The sequence below is a fragment of the Gouania willdenowi genome, chromosome 5 (assembly GCF_900634775.1).
Source record: "Gouania willdenowi chromosome 5, fGouWil2.1, whole genome shotgun sequence".
Classification (NCBI taxonomy): Eukaryota; Metazoa; Chordata; class Actinopteri; order Blenniiformes; family Gobiesocidae; genus Gouania; species Gouania willdenowi.
In genome coordinates this window covers 9,772,630-9,791,436 of record NC_041048.1, presented here as the reverse complement: position 1 = coordinate 9,791,436, position 18,807 = coordinate 9,772,630, and the positions used below count along the sequence as shown (strand labels likewise).

Here is an 18,807-nt window from a genome sequence, read left to right as displayed (position 1 = left end):
AATGCTGAAAAAGTTGCTGTTTATTTTAGCATGCACAACTTTACAATCAGCGCCCCATACTCAAGAAAATCTTAGGGTACGCATACCACTTGTTGAGAACCACTGTGGTAAAATACGTGTGAGGAAAACCTTCCAGTGCTCAGGGTGACTCCAGGTAAACTTGTCTTCGGTCAGAATAAATGTGTCAGCTGTGTCCTCAGACTGTGTTTGTGGAGGAGCTAGTTCTGAACCTTTCACCCCCGCAGCAGGTGAAGGAGGACCGGACCCGATGACAGGGTGAGGCCTGGGTGCTATGCGGAGGGAGTGACGTCACCGGGCTGTCTTCCTGCTGCATCACAGCAGACGCGTTAGCAGCTCCGGAGACACTTGGGGGGCGGCCGGGATACCCACAAGCTGATTTCATCCGTAGACGTCCTAACACGGGGGAACACGACAGGAAGTGGTAGCAGCACACTCAGCCAGCTGGGATATTATGGCCAGACCGGACCAGGTTCTGCTCTTGGAGCCTCCGCACGAACTGAAATTCCGAGGTGAGAGAGAGGGGAGGAGGCCAGCTGGTGGCCGGCTCTGGGCAGAGGGGTGTGGGGGTAGGCACTGATACAGCACGGCTGCAGTGCATGCTTTAAAGTCTTTTCCTCCAATTTGTTTAAGACTCCTGTGAGAGGACGATGGGTCAACTGACAGCTAGTTGCTGAGCTAGCTGGTTTAGCATCCAACGGCCAAGCTAACCAGGCCCAGTCACTAAAAAATTCTGAACTTTTGATACAGCATACACCCACAGTCTACATGTTATTATCATACCTCTGTAATAGTTCACTTAAATATATACTTTACAACAACATGTCCAGCGGTTTAACTTGTCTATTTTTTATACATACAGGTGCAACATATCCTTAGCAGCTAGCTGCCAATAACTCGCCCTCTGATTGGCTACCATGGCTTCTTCAGTTCTTCTGATTGGTTGTCTTCTGTCATTTGACAGCTCACAGAAACAAAAATCAATTAACATCATCCAGCTGTTATTGAAATTAATTTGTGCAAGTTCTAAACAGTAAAAAACAGTTTGACTTGATAATTATATTATGTGTACAATTGAAACTCAACTACTCAGTTGGAAAAAGACTCTTGGATGTGGGGTGAAGACATACATTTGCGTTGAGTTGTTACACCTGTGTTTCCCCACAATTGGAAAGAGGTTGACTTTAGTTGGCAACATTACCATCAACTGTAATCTGTCAATATGACCAACTGTAATGATGACTGGCCTGACAACAGGTGCTTTTAACAAACTAATCAGCACATGTAACCTGTTCTCATTTTTAAGCAGAGTGGTGATTGTGAACTGAGCTGCTCATTTAAATAACAAGAATCAGCAAACAAAGACGGCTTTTGTTAAATCCATGTACTTTCCTCTGAAGGCTGTTTAACACACTTGCACTAAGATCACGTTGCAGCAAATACAACACTTGTGAAGGTGAATGAAGGAAGTGTATGCTTTGAAAGCTGGTTGTTGCAACCTGAGATAGTTGTGGAATAAGGCAGCCGTTATTCTGCTCAATAATTGTAATATCCAACATTTGTGACCCGGTACAGAAAAAGGTATATCAGAAGACAAATAAATGACTGAATGACTTTTTGCGTTTTTAATTTTTTGCATTATCATCATTGCCTCACGTCTCTTGAGGTCTCTCCTTTCCTTACTTAAAGCTGATATCCGGAGTTTCTGAGAAACCATGTTTATGTATGATTCTTTTGAAATGCGAAAAAATACCTAACTAGTCTTTTACTATGGTCTACTGCCGGAGGTCATTCATATACAATGTATATAAGTCCCTCCTTCGTCCTATAGACCCCTATACAAATGGAAATGATCGCAGAGTGCACCCAGCCAATAGGCTTCGACTTCCTGTTTTTGAGTCTGTCAATCAAAGTGAATGTGGAACTGTGCACGAAAACAAGGCCGCGCGTCACAACAGCAAACAGGTAAATATGATTTTGGCTCTTACCTGACCCATAGACCCAATGTGACCTTGTTATGTTCCACAATGCACGTGCAGAAAAGTAGAGGTGTGGCTTCTGGTAGATTGGCAGAGGCAGGGGGAGGAAGTGGAGCTGTTTAGGGCGGGACATCAAGGCGTTTCTCAGAAACTCCGGATAGCAGCTTTAATTTAGATCATTTAAAACTGTTGACTGTTTGTTCTTTTGGGAAAATCTCCCGTTTTTATTTATTTATTTATTTATTTTTTTAACTTTAGTTACATTTTAAAAAGAGTAAATACTGTACTTGCTAGTCCAGGTTTCAGGATCAACTGCCAACTACTTTCTTTTGGCTATGTGCAGCAGCAGAGTAATGTGGACTAATTCAAAGTAATAATTTTTTCTCAAATCAATTACACTTACCATCACAAATTGTGTAAAAGATTAGAGCATAGAGATTACAGTCGCTGTCATTTTGATCAAATTTTAAGGAGCCTGAAGAACAAAACTTCACATAACCCCAGTTCTCTGATTAATATGAGTGAGATCTCACTGCAGGGGCATGCATCCATAGTGAGACATCAAACTAAATATTATGAAAGAGAACAATAACATTGACTGACATATTATTTACTGTTATATCTACATCAATCTGCCAATATTTATTGAAAGCACCATTTTAAAATACTCCCTGTACAAATGAGACTAATGATCTGAGTTGCACAGTTTTGCAATTTCACATTATATTCAACTTTAGCATAGGTTTCATGATCAAACTTGAAATGACATGTAAGCAGAGTAAAAAAGGAGAGGTGTTTGGCAGTGATGACATCACTTGTAAGCAAAATGCTTTATAATTTCAGGCACAATAATTTATATAGGCTATAGTTTTTTTAAATGTCAACCAGACTTGCTTGTATAATTGGGTATTTCTCATATTTTTCTCCTGATATTTTTGATTGACGAGGGGTTGTTGTGATCAGGTGTACAGTAGTCAGTGGTGTGGATTTGTTTTACTAAAAACTTTTTAATTTCAAGCCAAACTAAGGATTGTTTAAGCGTTTTCCTTTCTGACGGAGGTTAATGGCAAAGGGAAGTGACAGTTAAGATTAGCTGGGTTGAAACTGTATCTTAAGTCTGAGCGAGCCAATTCTGAAATAGCTCTCATGCCCTTCAAGAGTAGTCTATATAATATGCTTCTGTTAGGTATACGCCCTAACAGCCTGCTTTCAAAATAATAATATGCAAGTCAAGTTTTTTCTTTCATTATTACACCAACAACAGAAATCAGAAAAACCTTTTCACAGTATGTCTGTACCATTCAAAACCATTTTGTTGAGCTAAGCAAACAAAACGTTTATTTTTTTACGATTTTTGATTATTCGATGCAAATTTGTTTTCCCCGTTTTATATTAAAGTTAAGTAAATGCCTTCAGTGTCCACACAGTTTTCATCAATTTGTTGATTACCATAAAGGGTACCACCAGTTGTAAATTAAATATGTATTATACAATTGTGCTTGCTGCACTGATACATCCAGCAGCAGGTGCAGTAAGAGTTCAAAAGTTGAGAAAGAGCCCGAAAGAGAACCGAGACATCTCTGCTTGTTGTCAAATAGCTCAAGGGTCATGATGTCAACATTGAGGGACTTCAGTCACTCACAAGACTGATGCTTTTAGCACTTTGTGTGCTTAAAGTCCCAAGTTATGAAATCAGGCTCATTCATTGTCATTTAACGCACGTAGAAGCATTTACTGAGGAATGTCACCACTCGATGCCAATCGAGTGGAATCTTCATTTTACATGTAAACAGGATCTTTGGCACGTCCCATGTGAAAGCAACGGTGAAGTTCCACTTTGCTTTATCTCTCATAAGACAAGGCAATTTTCTTTTGTATAGCATATTTCATACACAAGGAAACTTAACGCGCTCTTTTTTTTTTTTCTATCTGTTGCCCTTTGAGATTGATTTTAATGTAAAGTACAGTTTGTGTTTCATGGGAGAAGCAGGGCAGAGAGGATTTTGTTTGAGTAAGAGGTAGACAGTCTTGAAAAATATTATTTTAGTGCTAATTAAGGTTTGAAAAGAAAAAAAAAATGTTTTTAAGCAAAGTGTTTGAAGTGTTTTAGTCATTATTGCTTGAGGGAGTGGGGGTCTAGAGGTCAGAGAAGAGCGCTGGAGGATTGTCTGAATCCACCAGAGTAAACATGGCCACCACAAGGTTTTTCCATTCATTTTTTTTTCTGAATGCATAGACAACTTTCACTGTAAAATGATTAATAAAAGCAGAACATTAAGTATGCTAACACCTCCACAAAAAGTAATAGCACTACTCATTAGGAGGCACACGGTGTAATATTTCAACGGAACAAGGGGAAAAACCTGCCACTGCAATGTTTCTCAAGCGTTTGCTAATGTTAAAAAGTGTTACATTATTTATCACAAAAACTTCAATGAAGCTTCAAAATTCAGCTGTGATATTACTACGTGTTTGTGGTGAAAACTATTCAGTAATACATTTATAGAACCTGTACTACAAACCATCTGCATCAATGCCTTGCTATATAGGTTATTTGTCATTCATATTAATGAATCTAAATATATACAAATATTGACGCATGCCTGTAACGTACTGCAATGCTGTTTGCATCAATCCCCGTGTGTGTTCTTTTTTTAATAATCTTATTTTTGTAATAAAGTATCTTATCAATAGGTATTATCCTAAGCTGTCAGTCTCTCATTGGAGCTAAAATAAAATGGCTTTTTAAAACTCCAAAATGACTTTAATTAAAAGCAGTGACCTTAAGTCTGCGCTTTGGGTTCAGATGCTGAGCAGGACATTGTCAAATATTATTGGTCTTGTGCTCGGTTTGCTGTGGTTTATGGCAGTTTTTCACAACTATTCAACTAATTGCTTCTCCATCTTCTCTGCCTTATGTCTATATTTCACACTTTGTATTTTTCCTTTTCCATCATAGAATATAAGGGAAGGTATTTATTTGGCTTCCCAGTCGCTCTGTTGTAACAGGGTTCAAGTCCTGACTGCGGCAGGAAGGGCATCCATTAAAGAAACTGACAAAGTAGTATATATTGGGACATGCAATAACTTTCTGTGGCAAACCCTAAAAAATTGATACTCTGAACAGACATTCTTCGGTAAAGTTGGTTGCCAGTGGAACTTTACCATTCTAAGGAATGTGTGTGCACATTTTACATCGTGTGTTACATTGATTTTTTTTTTTCCGTTAATCTTAAAAAAGAAAATCTTTCAATAATTGATCCATGTCCTGCTCGTGTGAAATGTTCGGGACAGGGTTTTTTTCATTTTTAATTAAACAATTTAACAATAGTAAGGGCTTTATTGGTCAGACAGTCACCAAGCAGGGTTAGTTTGGTCGTAAACACGTGTAGTAGAATTCTGCCAATTGCAACCATACAGTATCACACGATTCTGAATGGGAATCTGTGCATTGATGGTGTATTGGTTTGGTCCTAATCACGAAAGCAGACATCATTGTCAACTTCAATTTGGAGAGTGAAGATGGAAGATAAACAGATGGTTACATTCAGAACAAACTTGTAAATCTCATGTCAAAAACCCAAACGCAATGTTTTTGATTTGATATGAGAAGCAGAGCGAGTATATTTAGCTTTAGGATAGCTTCCCGTCAAAGCCAATAAAAATCAGCCTCACTTGAATCAGCTGTCATAGCCTGTTTATCTATATGTCAGGTCTAATAAATAAAGAATTCAGTTAAAGGTCTAAACTGTGAGCATTGGATTGTATTTGTTCTTATTGATTCACATCCATTTTTGAGCCCATGAAACCACATTTTATACTTGGTAGTGTTTATTCAGGAGAAGTTTCTCTGTGAACTCCAATAATTTACCTTCTGTATAAAAAAACTAAAAGTCGAGTAAAAGATTGGCTCCTCAAACTTGATTTTCATGATTGAAAAACCACTGAATCCTCGGTGAGTTTACTTTGTTTAGACAAAAAAAAAATCGTGGACTTCAATAACAGATGACCATCAAACATTCCAGAAATGGAAAGAATCTGTGATTTTTGTGAGATTTAAATACATCATCAAATAGATAAATATTGGGAAAATCTGTTATGGGGAAAAACTAGAAAAAGGTTGAGCTGCTCCTACTATGTATCCTACTTTGCTATCACATATAAAGTTAGAGCTACAAGAAACCAGTTAGATTGAGCTGTTGTGTAGATATGAGTAAAACACATCCATCACACATGTTCATACAGCTCAATTTTCGTTTAACTCTCCTATTATCCTTGGGGTCAATTTGAATTTGAATGTTTATAATTAAAAAAATTAAAGTTGACTTTTTTGCTGCATACAAATTTGATGGGTTCAATTAATTAAGCATAAAATCATCCGGATAATATTTTATCAATGTGCTGAACACATTTTGCTCAGATTGGTGTTCCCTTGGGTTTAATTTGACCCCAAGCTATTTTCACTGTTTAAAACTTGGTCAACAATTTTCTGAAAATCATTTTCTGGAGGCAAATATCAGATTTTAAAGCAACCACACCATTCACTTTCCCATGTTTCCTTTTCTTCAGGTCCATTCTCAGATGTGATCACCACAAATCTCAAACTCTCCAACCCCACAGACAGGAATGTGTGTTTTAAAGTGAAGACGACAGCGCCGCGTCGGTACTGCGTACGGCCAAACAGTGGAATCATCGATGCAGGCACCTCAATTACCGTCTCAGGTAAGGAGTGAGGTGGAGATGACGAGGTTATATTTACCTATTGATTTTAGCTTGTTGGAAATGTTGAATTTTTAACGTTTTCCGAATTTTTTTTTTGGGCCTATTTATTTTCGTTGCTGCTTCCAGCCTCTTATACTTCCATTTTGGTGAGATTAAGGTTTCTTTTAGTAGCCCTTTAGCAAAGGTGCCAAAGGACTATTAAAAACAAAACATAATAAAATAATAAAATATATAGAATCTTATGAAAAAACTAGCAAATGTAAATGATTAAAACCTAAGTATTTTGTATATGCTGTATTTTTTTTCCCCAATTGTTACATAATCTACAGACTGTAACTGATACGATTATTAGTTGTCTTTAATTGTGTCATTATCTTTTGTTGGGGATAAAATTCACATACTTGAAGGTTTAGTGTATTTATGAAAATGTTTATTTCTTTTTCATTTTCGTTAAGTTCATCACCTATCACAGAAAATCATGGTAACCACAGTTGGCCTCAGTCCTGCGTTTGCGGAAGACTGATACAGGCTAGTGTTTCTACACTTTGCCACTTCTGCCATTTACAGCCACATGCTCATTTTACAGGCTACCTTATCTGCTGTCAACAACTGTAACGTGTTACCATTGTCAGCACAATACAGTGAGCAGCAAACTAAATGATTCCACAGATAATTTGGCATACTTGACTTTTGGCTGATAAAAGGTCATGGGCCCAAGTCTCAAAATGAGAAAAAAAGTTTTTTTCATGCAGACATTTTCAGACCAAGAAACACTTAACCTTAACAATCAATGGCTGACTGCCTAATGCTGAGTCACCTAGCAAACAAAATGTCAAACATTTTACTAGTTACACACTAAAATGAGTTTAAACTCTTGATGCTGCTATTTCAGCTCAATGAGTAAAGCGTAGTCTGAACCAACTTCTGAAGAGGGACTGGTGATATTAGTTCACACGCCACATATATTTAATTCTATTTATATAGCGCCAATTACAACAATAAGCTACCTCAAAGCACTGATCAAATAATATAGAGCTAGGATGACAAAACCCAATATTTCCACATGAGAAAGCATCAGCAACGGTAAGGAGGAACGACTGCCGTATAACAGGAAGAAACTTCCAGCAGAACCAGGCTCAGAGGTGGCAGCCATCTGCAATGACTGGTTGGGGTTAGAGGACAGAAAGAACAGAACAGGATAGAGAACAAACACAGACTGGTTGAGCCGAGAACAACAGATTATTAACCGCCACCTCCAGCACCAAGACACCTGAAACAGAAAAAAAGAGAGAGAAGGGTGAGGAGAAAGCACAGGCTGCAGAGAAACATGATGCAGGGTTGTGAGACCACTGTTTGAGAGCCTGTCGTTTCAAGAGAGTAACAAAACATCCTTCACACCAAACGCAACTTCAGCAACTATAGTCGCTTAAATCGTCAGTGATGAGTCGCTTGAAAATAGTTGCGCTTTTTGTTCACTTCATCTACCCTGCTAATTTCAAAGCTCGTTTCCGACTCATTTTCACATAAAACGTGGCTGATTCTAGCACGATTGCTGCACTTTACTTGTTGTACAATATCCAGAAACGCCGGAAGGCTAGACGCCGTTGTCTCTGGGTTAATGAGATTTTTTTTATCATGTTTCTCCAGTGACGTGACGACCAGGTAAGTGTCATAGAGAGAAACTCATTGCCGATTGAATGTTGCGACACTTCTTCAATTGAAGGCGCTTGAAAAGTAAAACATTTTCAACTTTGTTCGACTTCCAGCGACTCAAATACACGATTGAGTCACTGGAATTGCGTGACTCGCGTCGCTTAAAGGGAGGTCGCTTGATGTGTCATTTACAATGATTTTAAATGTCACCTTTACTCTCAGGCTTTATTTTTGTTCTCAGACAAATATTTTGTGTCATACTGGAAAAGTTGGCAAGTGACTTTGTAACATGCCAGAAGGGTAATATTGTGATATTTTTGGGTTGGTAGCTCTGGTATTCAGTGTCTTATTGCGTCTTGTTGTGATTTTAGGTAATGTGTGGTTTGTCTTTGTTTCTATGTTACCAAGCTGAACACAAAGCGGAACATTTTTTTTTAGCCTTTTCCTCTTTCTAATTGGTTAATTTATCTTCAACAACCACTGCTTCACTCTGATGAATGAGATTAGCCTATTTTGTCTTGAAAACGGTCACACATTTTAAAAAGAAAAGCTTGTTTCAGCAGCAGAAGTTCCTCTTTTTCAAAGATCTTTTTTTCTTTTATTTGGCTTGTTATTCAGTGAGCTAACAAGCTCCCCTGTTTTCATTTCCTCGCATCCCCTTGGACTGAATGTGAATAGCAATACAAATTGGGGTTGGCTGAAACAGGACGTTCACAATCTGCCTTTGCCACCTGTTTCTGATTTGCTATATTGAACTCCTGATTACTGTAATGTTGGACTGCATTTTTGAGGTTTCCACTTTAGGGAAAATTACCGTGTGGCCTGTTTGAACATCGTCCTCCTGATAGCTGGACTGAGTTTTTAAATCCGCCCTTTAGCTTTCAGTCCTACCTTTTAATATGTATTTGAATATTTAATATTTATTAACCCTAAAAAGTGCCTGCAAACATGTTTCTCATGTGTGGTGTGTGTAATGGTGGTATACATTGGGTAGAGGATTTAGATTTTTCATGTAAAGCACCTAACAACCGTAAGACAGAATGCTATTGAAATAAATATGTTAGGTTCATTAAGAGGAGAGTGTAGATAATTAGCTCACCCATTAATTTTCAAACTTTTGGCTTTAAGTGCTAATAAAGCAATCACTGAAAACACTGTTACAGCTAATTTTCTGTCATTGGAATAACAGCAATTATTTTACCATAATATTTGATTAAAAGAACTGACGTAATGGTTTTTGTTTGCATTATTCCAAGTCCACAACTGCTTTTTGTTAAGAGTAATATTTAACATTAGGAGTGAGAATGCCTTGTTTTCCAACTGCTACAAAGACTACCCCCTAGGGGAACTCCTCGGTCCGTCCGTAATTTTTTGCTGTCATGGTAACACGGATACAGAAATAAATCATTCCCTCATTTTCCAAGAGGCCGGGGCAAGTTCAGAACCTTGGAGATGTGAAGGCGCTAGTTAAATCTGACAAATTCATGGGTATTTGATACACACTAATCCAACTTTAATTTTTACAAGTGAACACAGGAGTTACGAGGTGGAAACTTGCTGACAGAGAAGAAATAAGTACCTTACACGTGGTATTTGCGAGTGTTTTTGGGACACCACAATCCCTTGGGCGAGATTCACCCGTTCGTCTCTGTGCGTCTCCCAACTTTCTGCTGCAGAGTTTATGGACAGGGCACTGTGTGTAATGCATTTTTAGAAAAAAAAAAAAAAACCATTAGCACAAGATGATGGATTTGTAACAGTGCTACACTGAGTCATTTTCTTGTTTTTTTTTTTTTTACTCGAGACCCGGGAGCCAAATCCAACCCTTTAGATCAACCAATACGGCTTGCAAAGAGAGAGTTATAAAAATAGCAAAAAATATAGATTACAAAATAATTCAGTTGTAGATATCTCAGCCCTTCTAAATACACAAATTCAATGAAACTCCACAATATTCAGAGGATTGCTATTTTCTTATGATTTTATTACATGGCTGCAGTAACAAAATTTTCTGGAAATTTTTGCACAAATTTTCCCAAATTAAATAAAAAATGGTCTCAAAATTAATGACATTTAAAAGAGAAAATCCTGCAAGGACTGATTTCTGGCACTTATTTCTTGGAAATTATCAGCACCTTACATACTTTACTTTATGTATGATTTATAAATAAAGTGTAAAGTGCAAACTTGTTGAGGTCAATGTTGAAATTGCTCGTTTTCTTGCCTAAAATTTGTGGCCCACTTAAGATCAAACTTCTTTGTATTTGGCCCCTGAACTGAAATGAGTTTGACACCCCTGGGTCCCATGTCATGCTATTTTTCATTTCAAAAACATAGTATTTGAGGTTTATTTTCACAAAGTCGCCTGTTTTCTAGAGTTTTAGCCTGTGAAAACTCACTTTCTGAGCTCCTCTACTGGAACAGGCTGATTTGCGGCCTACTTATTTATATTCATGAGTGGGCGTGTCTATAGACGGGACACCGACTTCCTCCTCCCCGCACGGTGACGTAGGGCCAAAGGACGGCCCGCCCTCCTCCCACCCACTCCATAGCTGAGCTCATGCTGCTTTATAAACATGAGACAGAGCGTGGGGGCGGGGCGTTCGCCAGTACATACAAAGACTGTAGAAAATACATGCATAGCACTGAATGTTTCTGAAGTGGATCATCTTTTTGTTCCACAGTTATGCTACAGCCTTTTGACTACGACCCAAATGAGAAGAGCAAACACAAGTTTATGGTCCAGTCCTTGTTAGCACCTCCTGACATGACCGACATGGAGGGAGTGGTGAGTCCAATTCACTTCATATTCAGTTTGTTGATCATTTGGAAAAAAAAAAAAAAAAATGCTTTACATTCACCCACACACATAACTATTACACACACATACACGCACACACATAAAAGCCTCAGAGTGACAACATTGTGTGCGATTACTAGTCAACTTACATGATGTAAACTATACAGTCATGGACGAAAGTATTGGCACCCTTGGAATTTTTACACAAAATACACCATTTCTCCCAGAAATTGTTGCAATTATATATATTTTTGGCATACACAAGTTTATTTCCTTTATGTGTATTGAAAAAACACAAAAAAGCAGAAGAAAAAAGCCGGAATTGACACAATTTTACAAAAAAAAAAGTGTAGATAAATCATTTTATTTCAAGCGTGTGATTCTTGTTTAAACTCACCTATGGCAAGTATAGCTATAAATGTATAGCTTGCTAAAATGTATAAAAGTTGACTCAACCTTCGTGTCGTGGTCCATTTCTTTTTCTTTTTGTACATTTTGGCTGTTTTTTGTGTTTTTTTCAATGCACATAAAGGAAATAAACATGTGTATGCCAAAAATATTTGTAATTGCAACATTTTTTGGGAGAAATGGTGTATTTTGTGGAAAAATTCAGGGGTGCCAATACTTTTTTAAATGACTATATGGATCTAATAAGTGACACAAATAATAGCTCTCATTAACCATATCTTAGAAAGATTGCTTTAAAACAGAGTCAGTACCATTATTGACTTTAAGCAACAAACAGTTTGCAATAATACATTTACAACTGTTTTCAATTTGCTTAGTGGAAGGAGGCTAAACCAGAAGAGCTGATGGATTCCAAGCTGCGTTGTGTCTTTGAGATGCCATTGGAAAATGAAAAGACGGTAAGCCACAGTGCCACATTTATGATTTTGGTTATGAACTATGTCTAGATCTGTTTTTCTTTTAATATTGTTTTTACTCACCCATTTCAGCTTTCCTTTGTCATTTCTGTTTTGTCTCATCTTTTCTGTGTTTTAAAGAGTCACTTTGTAAGGCTTCACTGTTTATTATTGCTGTGGTCTCTCTAAGCTCTGGGACTGATATCTTGTGATAAATTGGAGCTAGTCTTTTGCCTTCAACACTGACATGGGTAATATGAGCCTACAGATTATAAATTGTGTGATACATACATGCGACCCCCAGCCAGCACTGTAGACTGTAGATTTCATTAAAGGCAGATAACACTGATGGAAACCAGCTTGACTCACTTATGAGGACATTCTTGTGCGAGCTCCGCTTATGAAATAGAGGTTTTTTTGGTGTGTTTCTGTACTTCAGTATTTAAGAGAGAGCCAGAATATTACAAATCTGTGACATGGCCAGTCAACTCGTTGCTTGATGTCACCATAGAAATGTCTAGCAACATAAAACTGGCTCGTTTTTGAAAAAAACGTCATCTGTTTTTCACCCACACGCAGCACGACATGGAGTCCAACAAGATGATGTCTTCCAGCCTGTTGAAGTCTGAATCGTCCTCGTTATCCGCAAAGTCGCTGAGCTCCACCCTGGACGATGGCGAGGTCAAGAAGATCATGGAGGAGTGTAAGAGGCTTCAGATGGAAGCTCAGAGGCTACGGGAAGAAAACAAACAAATCAGAGTAAGCGCAATGACTTTAGAGTCAGTGTTGGCTCAAATGGCTGATTAACTCAAGTCTTATCAAACCTGGTTTGAACATTAAACTAAGACTGGCCTTATCTATTTAAATTGTTTTTTTTCTATCACTATCGTCTAGCTTGAAGTATGTATAGTGGACATTTCTACAAATGTCCTTCAAATTTTGAAAAGCCATTTAAGATATTTTTCTCTTTTTTTCTTGGTTTGGTATCCAAAATATTTTAAGTGTTTGTGTAATACGTTTTAAACTAGAGCTGATTGACTACAACACACTGTCCTATTGCATTATATTTTATAGTATTATTTAATAGTATGTAAAACTCATCGATATTAGCAATATTAAAACCAGAATATTTCAAAATGAACATTGAATAAAGTGAATAAAGCAGATAATAATAATATTCGAACACATGCCTTTTATTACTGTTCATCCCTATATTAGTGATTACAATTTAGCTGTTTAAATACAATGCATCAAATTAAGACTATTTTTTTCAAACTTACAGCGTTCCTTTTCAATAAATGAATTAATATCTGATGAATCCAACTGTCCTAAATACATAGAAATCACTAATTCATTCTTATTATCTCACATGTTTAGATTACTGTGTGCTGCAGGAATATGTGCAAACTATGCCATTTTTTAAGTTGTTTGCAAAAAGCTTATAATGGGTGTATAACTTCCAAGTATCCCCTAAAGACATGAAAACACAAGGCAGAACATTTTAAGTAGCATAGGGCAGGATTTCAGAAAAATTAACCATTCATAGGATGCTATATCGGAATGAAACGCCGTCACCGTGAGGCAAGGAACGTTTTTTTTTATGGGGAAATGTTTCTGGGGAATGCTCATTAGGTGCTTCCTCTCCTGTCCATATTAAACACCTCCTAAACCACCACAAGCACTGTCTAAACTGCCAAAAAAACACTCAAATCATCAGTAACTCCTAAATACAAAGCCACCAGTGCCCGTTTAACTTTGCTGTGTCTGTGAAGCTCAGTCCGTTTCTCGTGTAGCACAGCAGCGCTCCGTGAGAACGTGATCAGCTTTAATCAATTTCACCTGCTCAGAGTGTTTAAACAACATCTCATCAGAGATACAGAAGATCTGTGGGAAAAGTTGTTCTGTTGTTGTGGACGAGACCATCGATGCCAGGACTGTAGAGTCTGAAACATTGTAGGTTAATGATAACTTCTAATACTGCAAAATACTTTTGCCCCTAGTGGTGAAATAACTGATTCATCCTTGTGTCCATTTATTTTTGTATAATCATTATATTCTGGAATGTCATCAGGATCGTTTAAATTAGGTTAATCAAAACCTAATCATCAAACCTGCTCAGATTCAGTAAACTATTGATACCTGAAGGGAAATTGGGTGATGTTAATTCTGCTCTCATACATTTTTATATGACATATAAATAAATAAAATGACATATAATCCACGTCACTACAACTTATATCTACCATTTAATTGTATCTTACTTTATTTTTGACATACATTTTTGTTTAATTGTTTTTTATTTATTTTTATTAGTATAACTTCCTTACAGGAGTTAAAAACTAATATTTTCTAATATTAATATTTCTAAAAAAACACGTTCCTTCAGACAGCACAGGTTACTGGTTAACCAAAAGGCTCACTAATTAAGAACTGGCTGCAACACTAAAAACAAACTAGCACCTCCACCTGTCAGTCATGGACCGATAATGGCTCCTAATCACTGATCCACACACACCGCAGTGATCAGGCATCCACATCAGATCACCTGTCACTCAGACATCTAAACTTAAAGAAAAAGACAGATGTCTGACTGAAAAAACACAGGTAGAGGCACAAAGACAATCAGCTGCTGATGACTGCAGTTACACTAATGACCGTGGTGTCACTATGGAGTCTGATTTCTAGACCCTGCCTTATGCTCCTTTAAAGGATTCTCACAACATCCAGCAGACGACACAACTGAGATCCTTCTGCATTTTTTTAAAATATTGTAAAAATTTGCTGATGTAAATGCCACACAGACACATTTATTAACAAACAGATGCACAATATGTGCCACTTTTAGCTTTTCCTCCTCTAAGGGACAGCATGTGTGAGTGAGTTCTGTAGTGTGGCTTGTTTAGGGGAAGATCTGGGTTTGGACGCACTCAACAATCCATTTACAGTAACTGTGCTTTTCATTTGTTCTGAGAAGTAGTAAAAGCAGCGACTCCCAAAACAAGTATTTGGATACAAAATAAGCTATAAAATATATATATCGATATAAGTCTGTTCCAATATTAGTTTTTATTGAAAGAAATTGTTACACACACACACACACACACACACACCCCTCAAACCTGTTTCTCTTAAACACCATCTTGTCCTCCTTTAAACTTGTTGCTGGAGGCAGAATGACTGCTGGCTTCTTGTGCGCCTCAGACTAAACTAACAGAGAGCCCCCCCACCCACTGCTGGGAAATGAAGTGTGGTAAAGCCTGGCGCCTTCTGCCTTCCGTAGGGAATCGGACCTGATGAAGATTCAAGCAGATCCTATTTCTTAAACTTAAACTGACAGACTGACCAAGTCTCAACCTCTTTTTTTCTTTCTCTTTCTTTCCACATTTCTGTCATAACTTCACCATCCCTCTCTCATTTTATCCCCTATGTCTTTCAGGAGGACGATGGTCTCCGGATGAGGAAGAGCAACGTCATGTCGTCTCAGCACTCCTCTATGGGCATGAAGAAGGAGGAGGGCCTGAGCGCCCGCTCCGTGGCCCTCATTGTCCTCTTCTTTGTGATGGGTGTCATCGTAGGGAAGTTAGTGTTGTAGAGGGCAGCAGGTTTGGATCAGCTACAGCATGCATTCGGGGGGGTGGGGGGAGGGGGCGGCGAAAGCAAACAGAATCTGGGAATTTAGAACAAGATCACCGTATTTGTTGAGCCGGGGGTGATGCTAGTTTTCATTCTCTCTCATTTATGATAAAAAAAATCCTACCAAAAGGGTAACTAAAAGAGAATAGCCGACTGCATCCTAATGACCAATCACAATGAAATAGGGCTTGCCCAAAAAAATCTCCGATATCCAGTCGAGTGTTTCTGTGGGCGAATGAAACTGCTTTTCTTTCAAAACTGGGGATTTCTAAACACAGGCGGAGTCTTTACGCAGCAACTTTGTTGGTTTGTAAAGATGTTCACGTGGTCAGAGAAGCAGCACACACAGGGCTGTATAACATCTCCTCCAATCAGAGGCTTTGTAAGATTGCTCTTCTTTAATCGCAGACTATAATCACTTGAGCTCAGGTGTTTGTTTCTTGGGTGCCCTTTATACATGTTCACACACTCTCACCTTAATGTTTGCATGCATGCGTTCACACACAGTGTTTGAATCTGGACATTTTGAATTTAATTTAAATGCTTTCAACATGGAAATATTCTTGTCTTTTGGTTTATAGGTTTGCACATCTGCATTTATGATATTCTGCCTTTTTGGTTTCCTTTGGTTTGATGCGTTCTTTGATTTGAAGCACCTCTTTTTGTTGTTGTTGCTGCCGTTAGGGTTGACACCTCTGTAAGATTATTTAGCTTCCTGAAATGTGGACCTGTTGTTTGTCCGCATGATGGCTTTGCCCTGTGACCTGTGTGGGCAAGTTATTCTCTGGACAAAATGGGGGTATAATATTTACAGTTTCGTGACACACACACACACACACATACGCACACTATACTTTGAAGCATGCAAAGAAAGAAACAACGAATGGAAAGGCGCATGAAAAGCAGACACGGTTTCCTTTTTACACTGGTCCTTTAATCAGTGCTGAATCGTATATATGTTGGCCCTTTGGTTTGTTTCGGGGGTTAAAAATGTATCAGAAACCAGTGGTTTGGTTTTAGGCTGCTTCCACTAGCTCTCTTCCATTTATGAGGTTCTACTCAACACTGCAACGTCCTTGTTTTATAATAATTTCATTGTTCAATCGGCAGTTGTGTTCACAGAATTTGGCACTGGGAAAAAAATATGTGATGCACTAAATATAAAACAGTGTTTCTCAGATACTTGTGTTTTGTTTTGTTTTTTTGTAATGTAAGAGGGTGTAAAATCCAGCCATGCTATAGCCTCAAAGGGACCATACGATGACTGTATACTGTTTCCCAAAATGTAAAAAAACCCCCCTCAATTTCAACAGTTGCATATAAAATTATTAAAGTAAATATGAAGAGCATCTTTTTCTGAAAGGCAAGTTGCTGTTCAAGCCTTTGAAAGTCCCTGAAAACTAGTAAAATATTCAAAGATGCAGGAATTTATTCTTCTTGGCTAAATTAATAATATATGACGGATTAGAAGAATCTTCCATGGGGAGTGCATGGGCTGATATGAGGTTGTGTTTCTACTGTATTTCTGACCTGGTGATGGGTTGAGGATTTAAGGATGAATTGCTACTTTGACCTGAGCTCATCTCTGTTTTGGTTATCAGACCTCGGGTCTAATGGTTTTGCTGGAAATAGTTTTTGTTTGATAAATCCTGATTGGAGATTCTGAACATTTTACACAAGAAGACCACAACGACTACTCCTTTATTTTAGGTTCTTGTGAACTATTTAGTTTCTCCATAAAGCAAATCCAAATTTGTGCAAACACGAATTGATTCAGGTCTGATTGTAAACACCCATTATATTGATCTGTCCTGAAAGATTTTACCATGATCAATGTAAACGGTCGAAAGCTGTCGTATGTACATAAATTCTAATCTATCTGAGAAGAAAATGAATATTCCTAGTCTAGTCTCTGGTGTATAAAAACAACCTGACTCGGTTGGACTATGTAGCCTCTTAATAAATGAGTGAATCCCCTACTTCATGTGTGTAGTTATTTTAATTTTACATGTGTCACAATAGCTTACGATATACAAGTTGCTTGTGATATCTTTGCATGAGCCACTGAAAGATGAAAAGTTATCATAAATGGTGTTTGCAATGCTTTTGGTACAGGGCATCTGTGGCATTAGGATGAATGTAATTCAGGAATAAAAAGTAATGGCTCTCAACATTTTCAGCCCACAAAACAATGGTGCCAGAGACTGTGGACTCCCACTGTACCTGAAGGTGGTTGAACACAGACACCAACATTAAAGAACAGAAAAAAAAAAAGATGGTCCATTGTTCTATGAATCTGTGATAACTACATTTATTTATCTGAATAATATACAGTGTTTTTCAGGAAGTTTATTATTTATTATTATTATTATTATTTCATCTTAAATATGTAAATCCTTGTTTTAATCAGAAATAAAATAGGTGAAATGGGATTATAAAAACCACAGAAATTGGTTAAAAGTTGCAAATTAGAGTGACCAAAAATGAACAGAAAAAGGGTTCAAAGTGTCAATATTGGCCTTAAAGTGGCAGAAAAAGTAGGAACAGTTAGTTTAGCAAAAACAAGCATTAAATATAGAAAAAAAATAGATCAAAATGGACAATAATGGGTCAACATATGCAACGTTAAGTGAGAAAAGTGGTGGAAAGGGTTTATAAGTGCTGAAAATGTCTTGAAAGTGAAAAAACATTTGCTGAAATGCCATTGAAATTTGATGGAGAAGTGGCAAAAATATGGCAAGAAAAATGGGTTAAAATATGGCAAGTTTTGCATAGTTGTAGAAAAAGGGTAAAAATAAGCAAAAAGGGGGGAAACTGTTCAAAAAATATTCGTAGTTTCTTGAAGGCATCTTGCGCCGCCCTCCCAACGTTGAAAAACCCTGATTTAATGGAGAAATGGCTGATTCAAATCTAAAAATGAATCATTAAAGTTTCCAATTGTCCACATTCATGATCAGTCTTCTCAAAGAAGAAAAAGGTGATTAAATATCTGTTCCATCAGAGTTTGCAGGCTGCAGAAGCTAACAAACACAATGAGGCGGTTAGAATTAGAATCCTATGCTTTCTGGTAAGTGGCAGTGTTGCTTTACTTTGTCACTCCGAGTGGCTTTTTCACTAAACTATTGGTTCTACACAGACT

At 37.7% G+C, this 18,807-nt stretch overlaps 1 protein-coding gene across 1 annotated transcript; it reads left to right on the top strand.

The window, feature by feature from the left end:
- The first annotated feature begins 81 nt into the window (after nt 1–81).
- On the top strand, nt 82–17,647 carry vapb (VAMP (vesicle-associated membrane protein)-associated protein B and C). The gene is made up of 7 exons (XM_028445750.1): nt 82–154; nt 246–530; nt 6,567–6,719; nt 11,057–11,160; nt 11,958–12,038; nt 12,615–12,794; nt 15,472–17,647. The coding sequence occupies exons 2-7, from the start codon at nt 473–475 to the stop codon at nt 15,625–15,627; spliced, it is 732 nt and encodes a 243-aa protein (XP_028301551.1). The 5' UTR covers nt 82–154; nt 246–472; the 3' UTR covers nt 15,628–17,647.
- Nucleotides 17,648–18,807: the final 1,160 nt, after the last annotated feature.

Coding starts and splice junctions, on each gene's coding strand:
- vapb (XM_028445750.1), top strand. CDS start 473: ATGGCCAGACCGGACCAGGTTCTGCTCTTGGAGCCTCCGCACGAACTG. Junction 6,720..11,056: donor CACCTCAATTACCGTCTCAG/GTAAGGAGTGAG, acceptor TTTGTTCCACAG/TTATGCTACAGCCTTTTGAC. Junction 12,795..15,471: donor AAGAAAACAAACAAATCAGA/GTAAGCGCAATG, acceptor TATGTCTTTCAG/GAGGACGATGGTCTCCGGAT.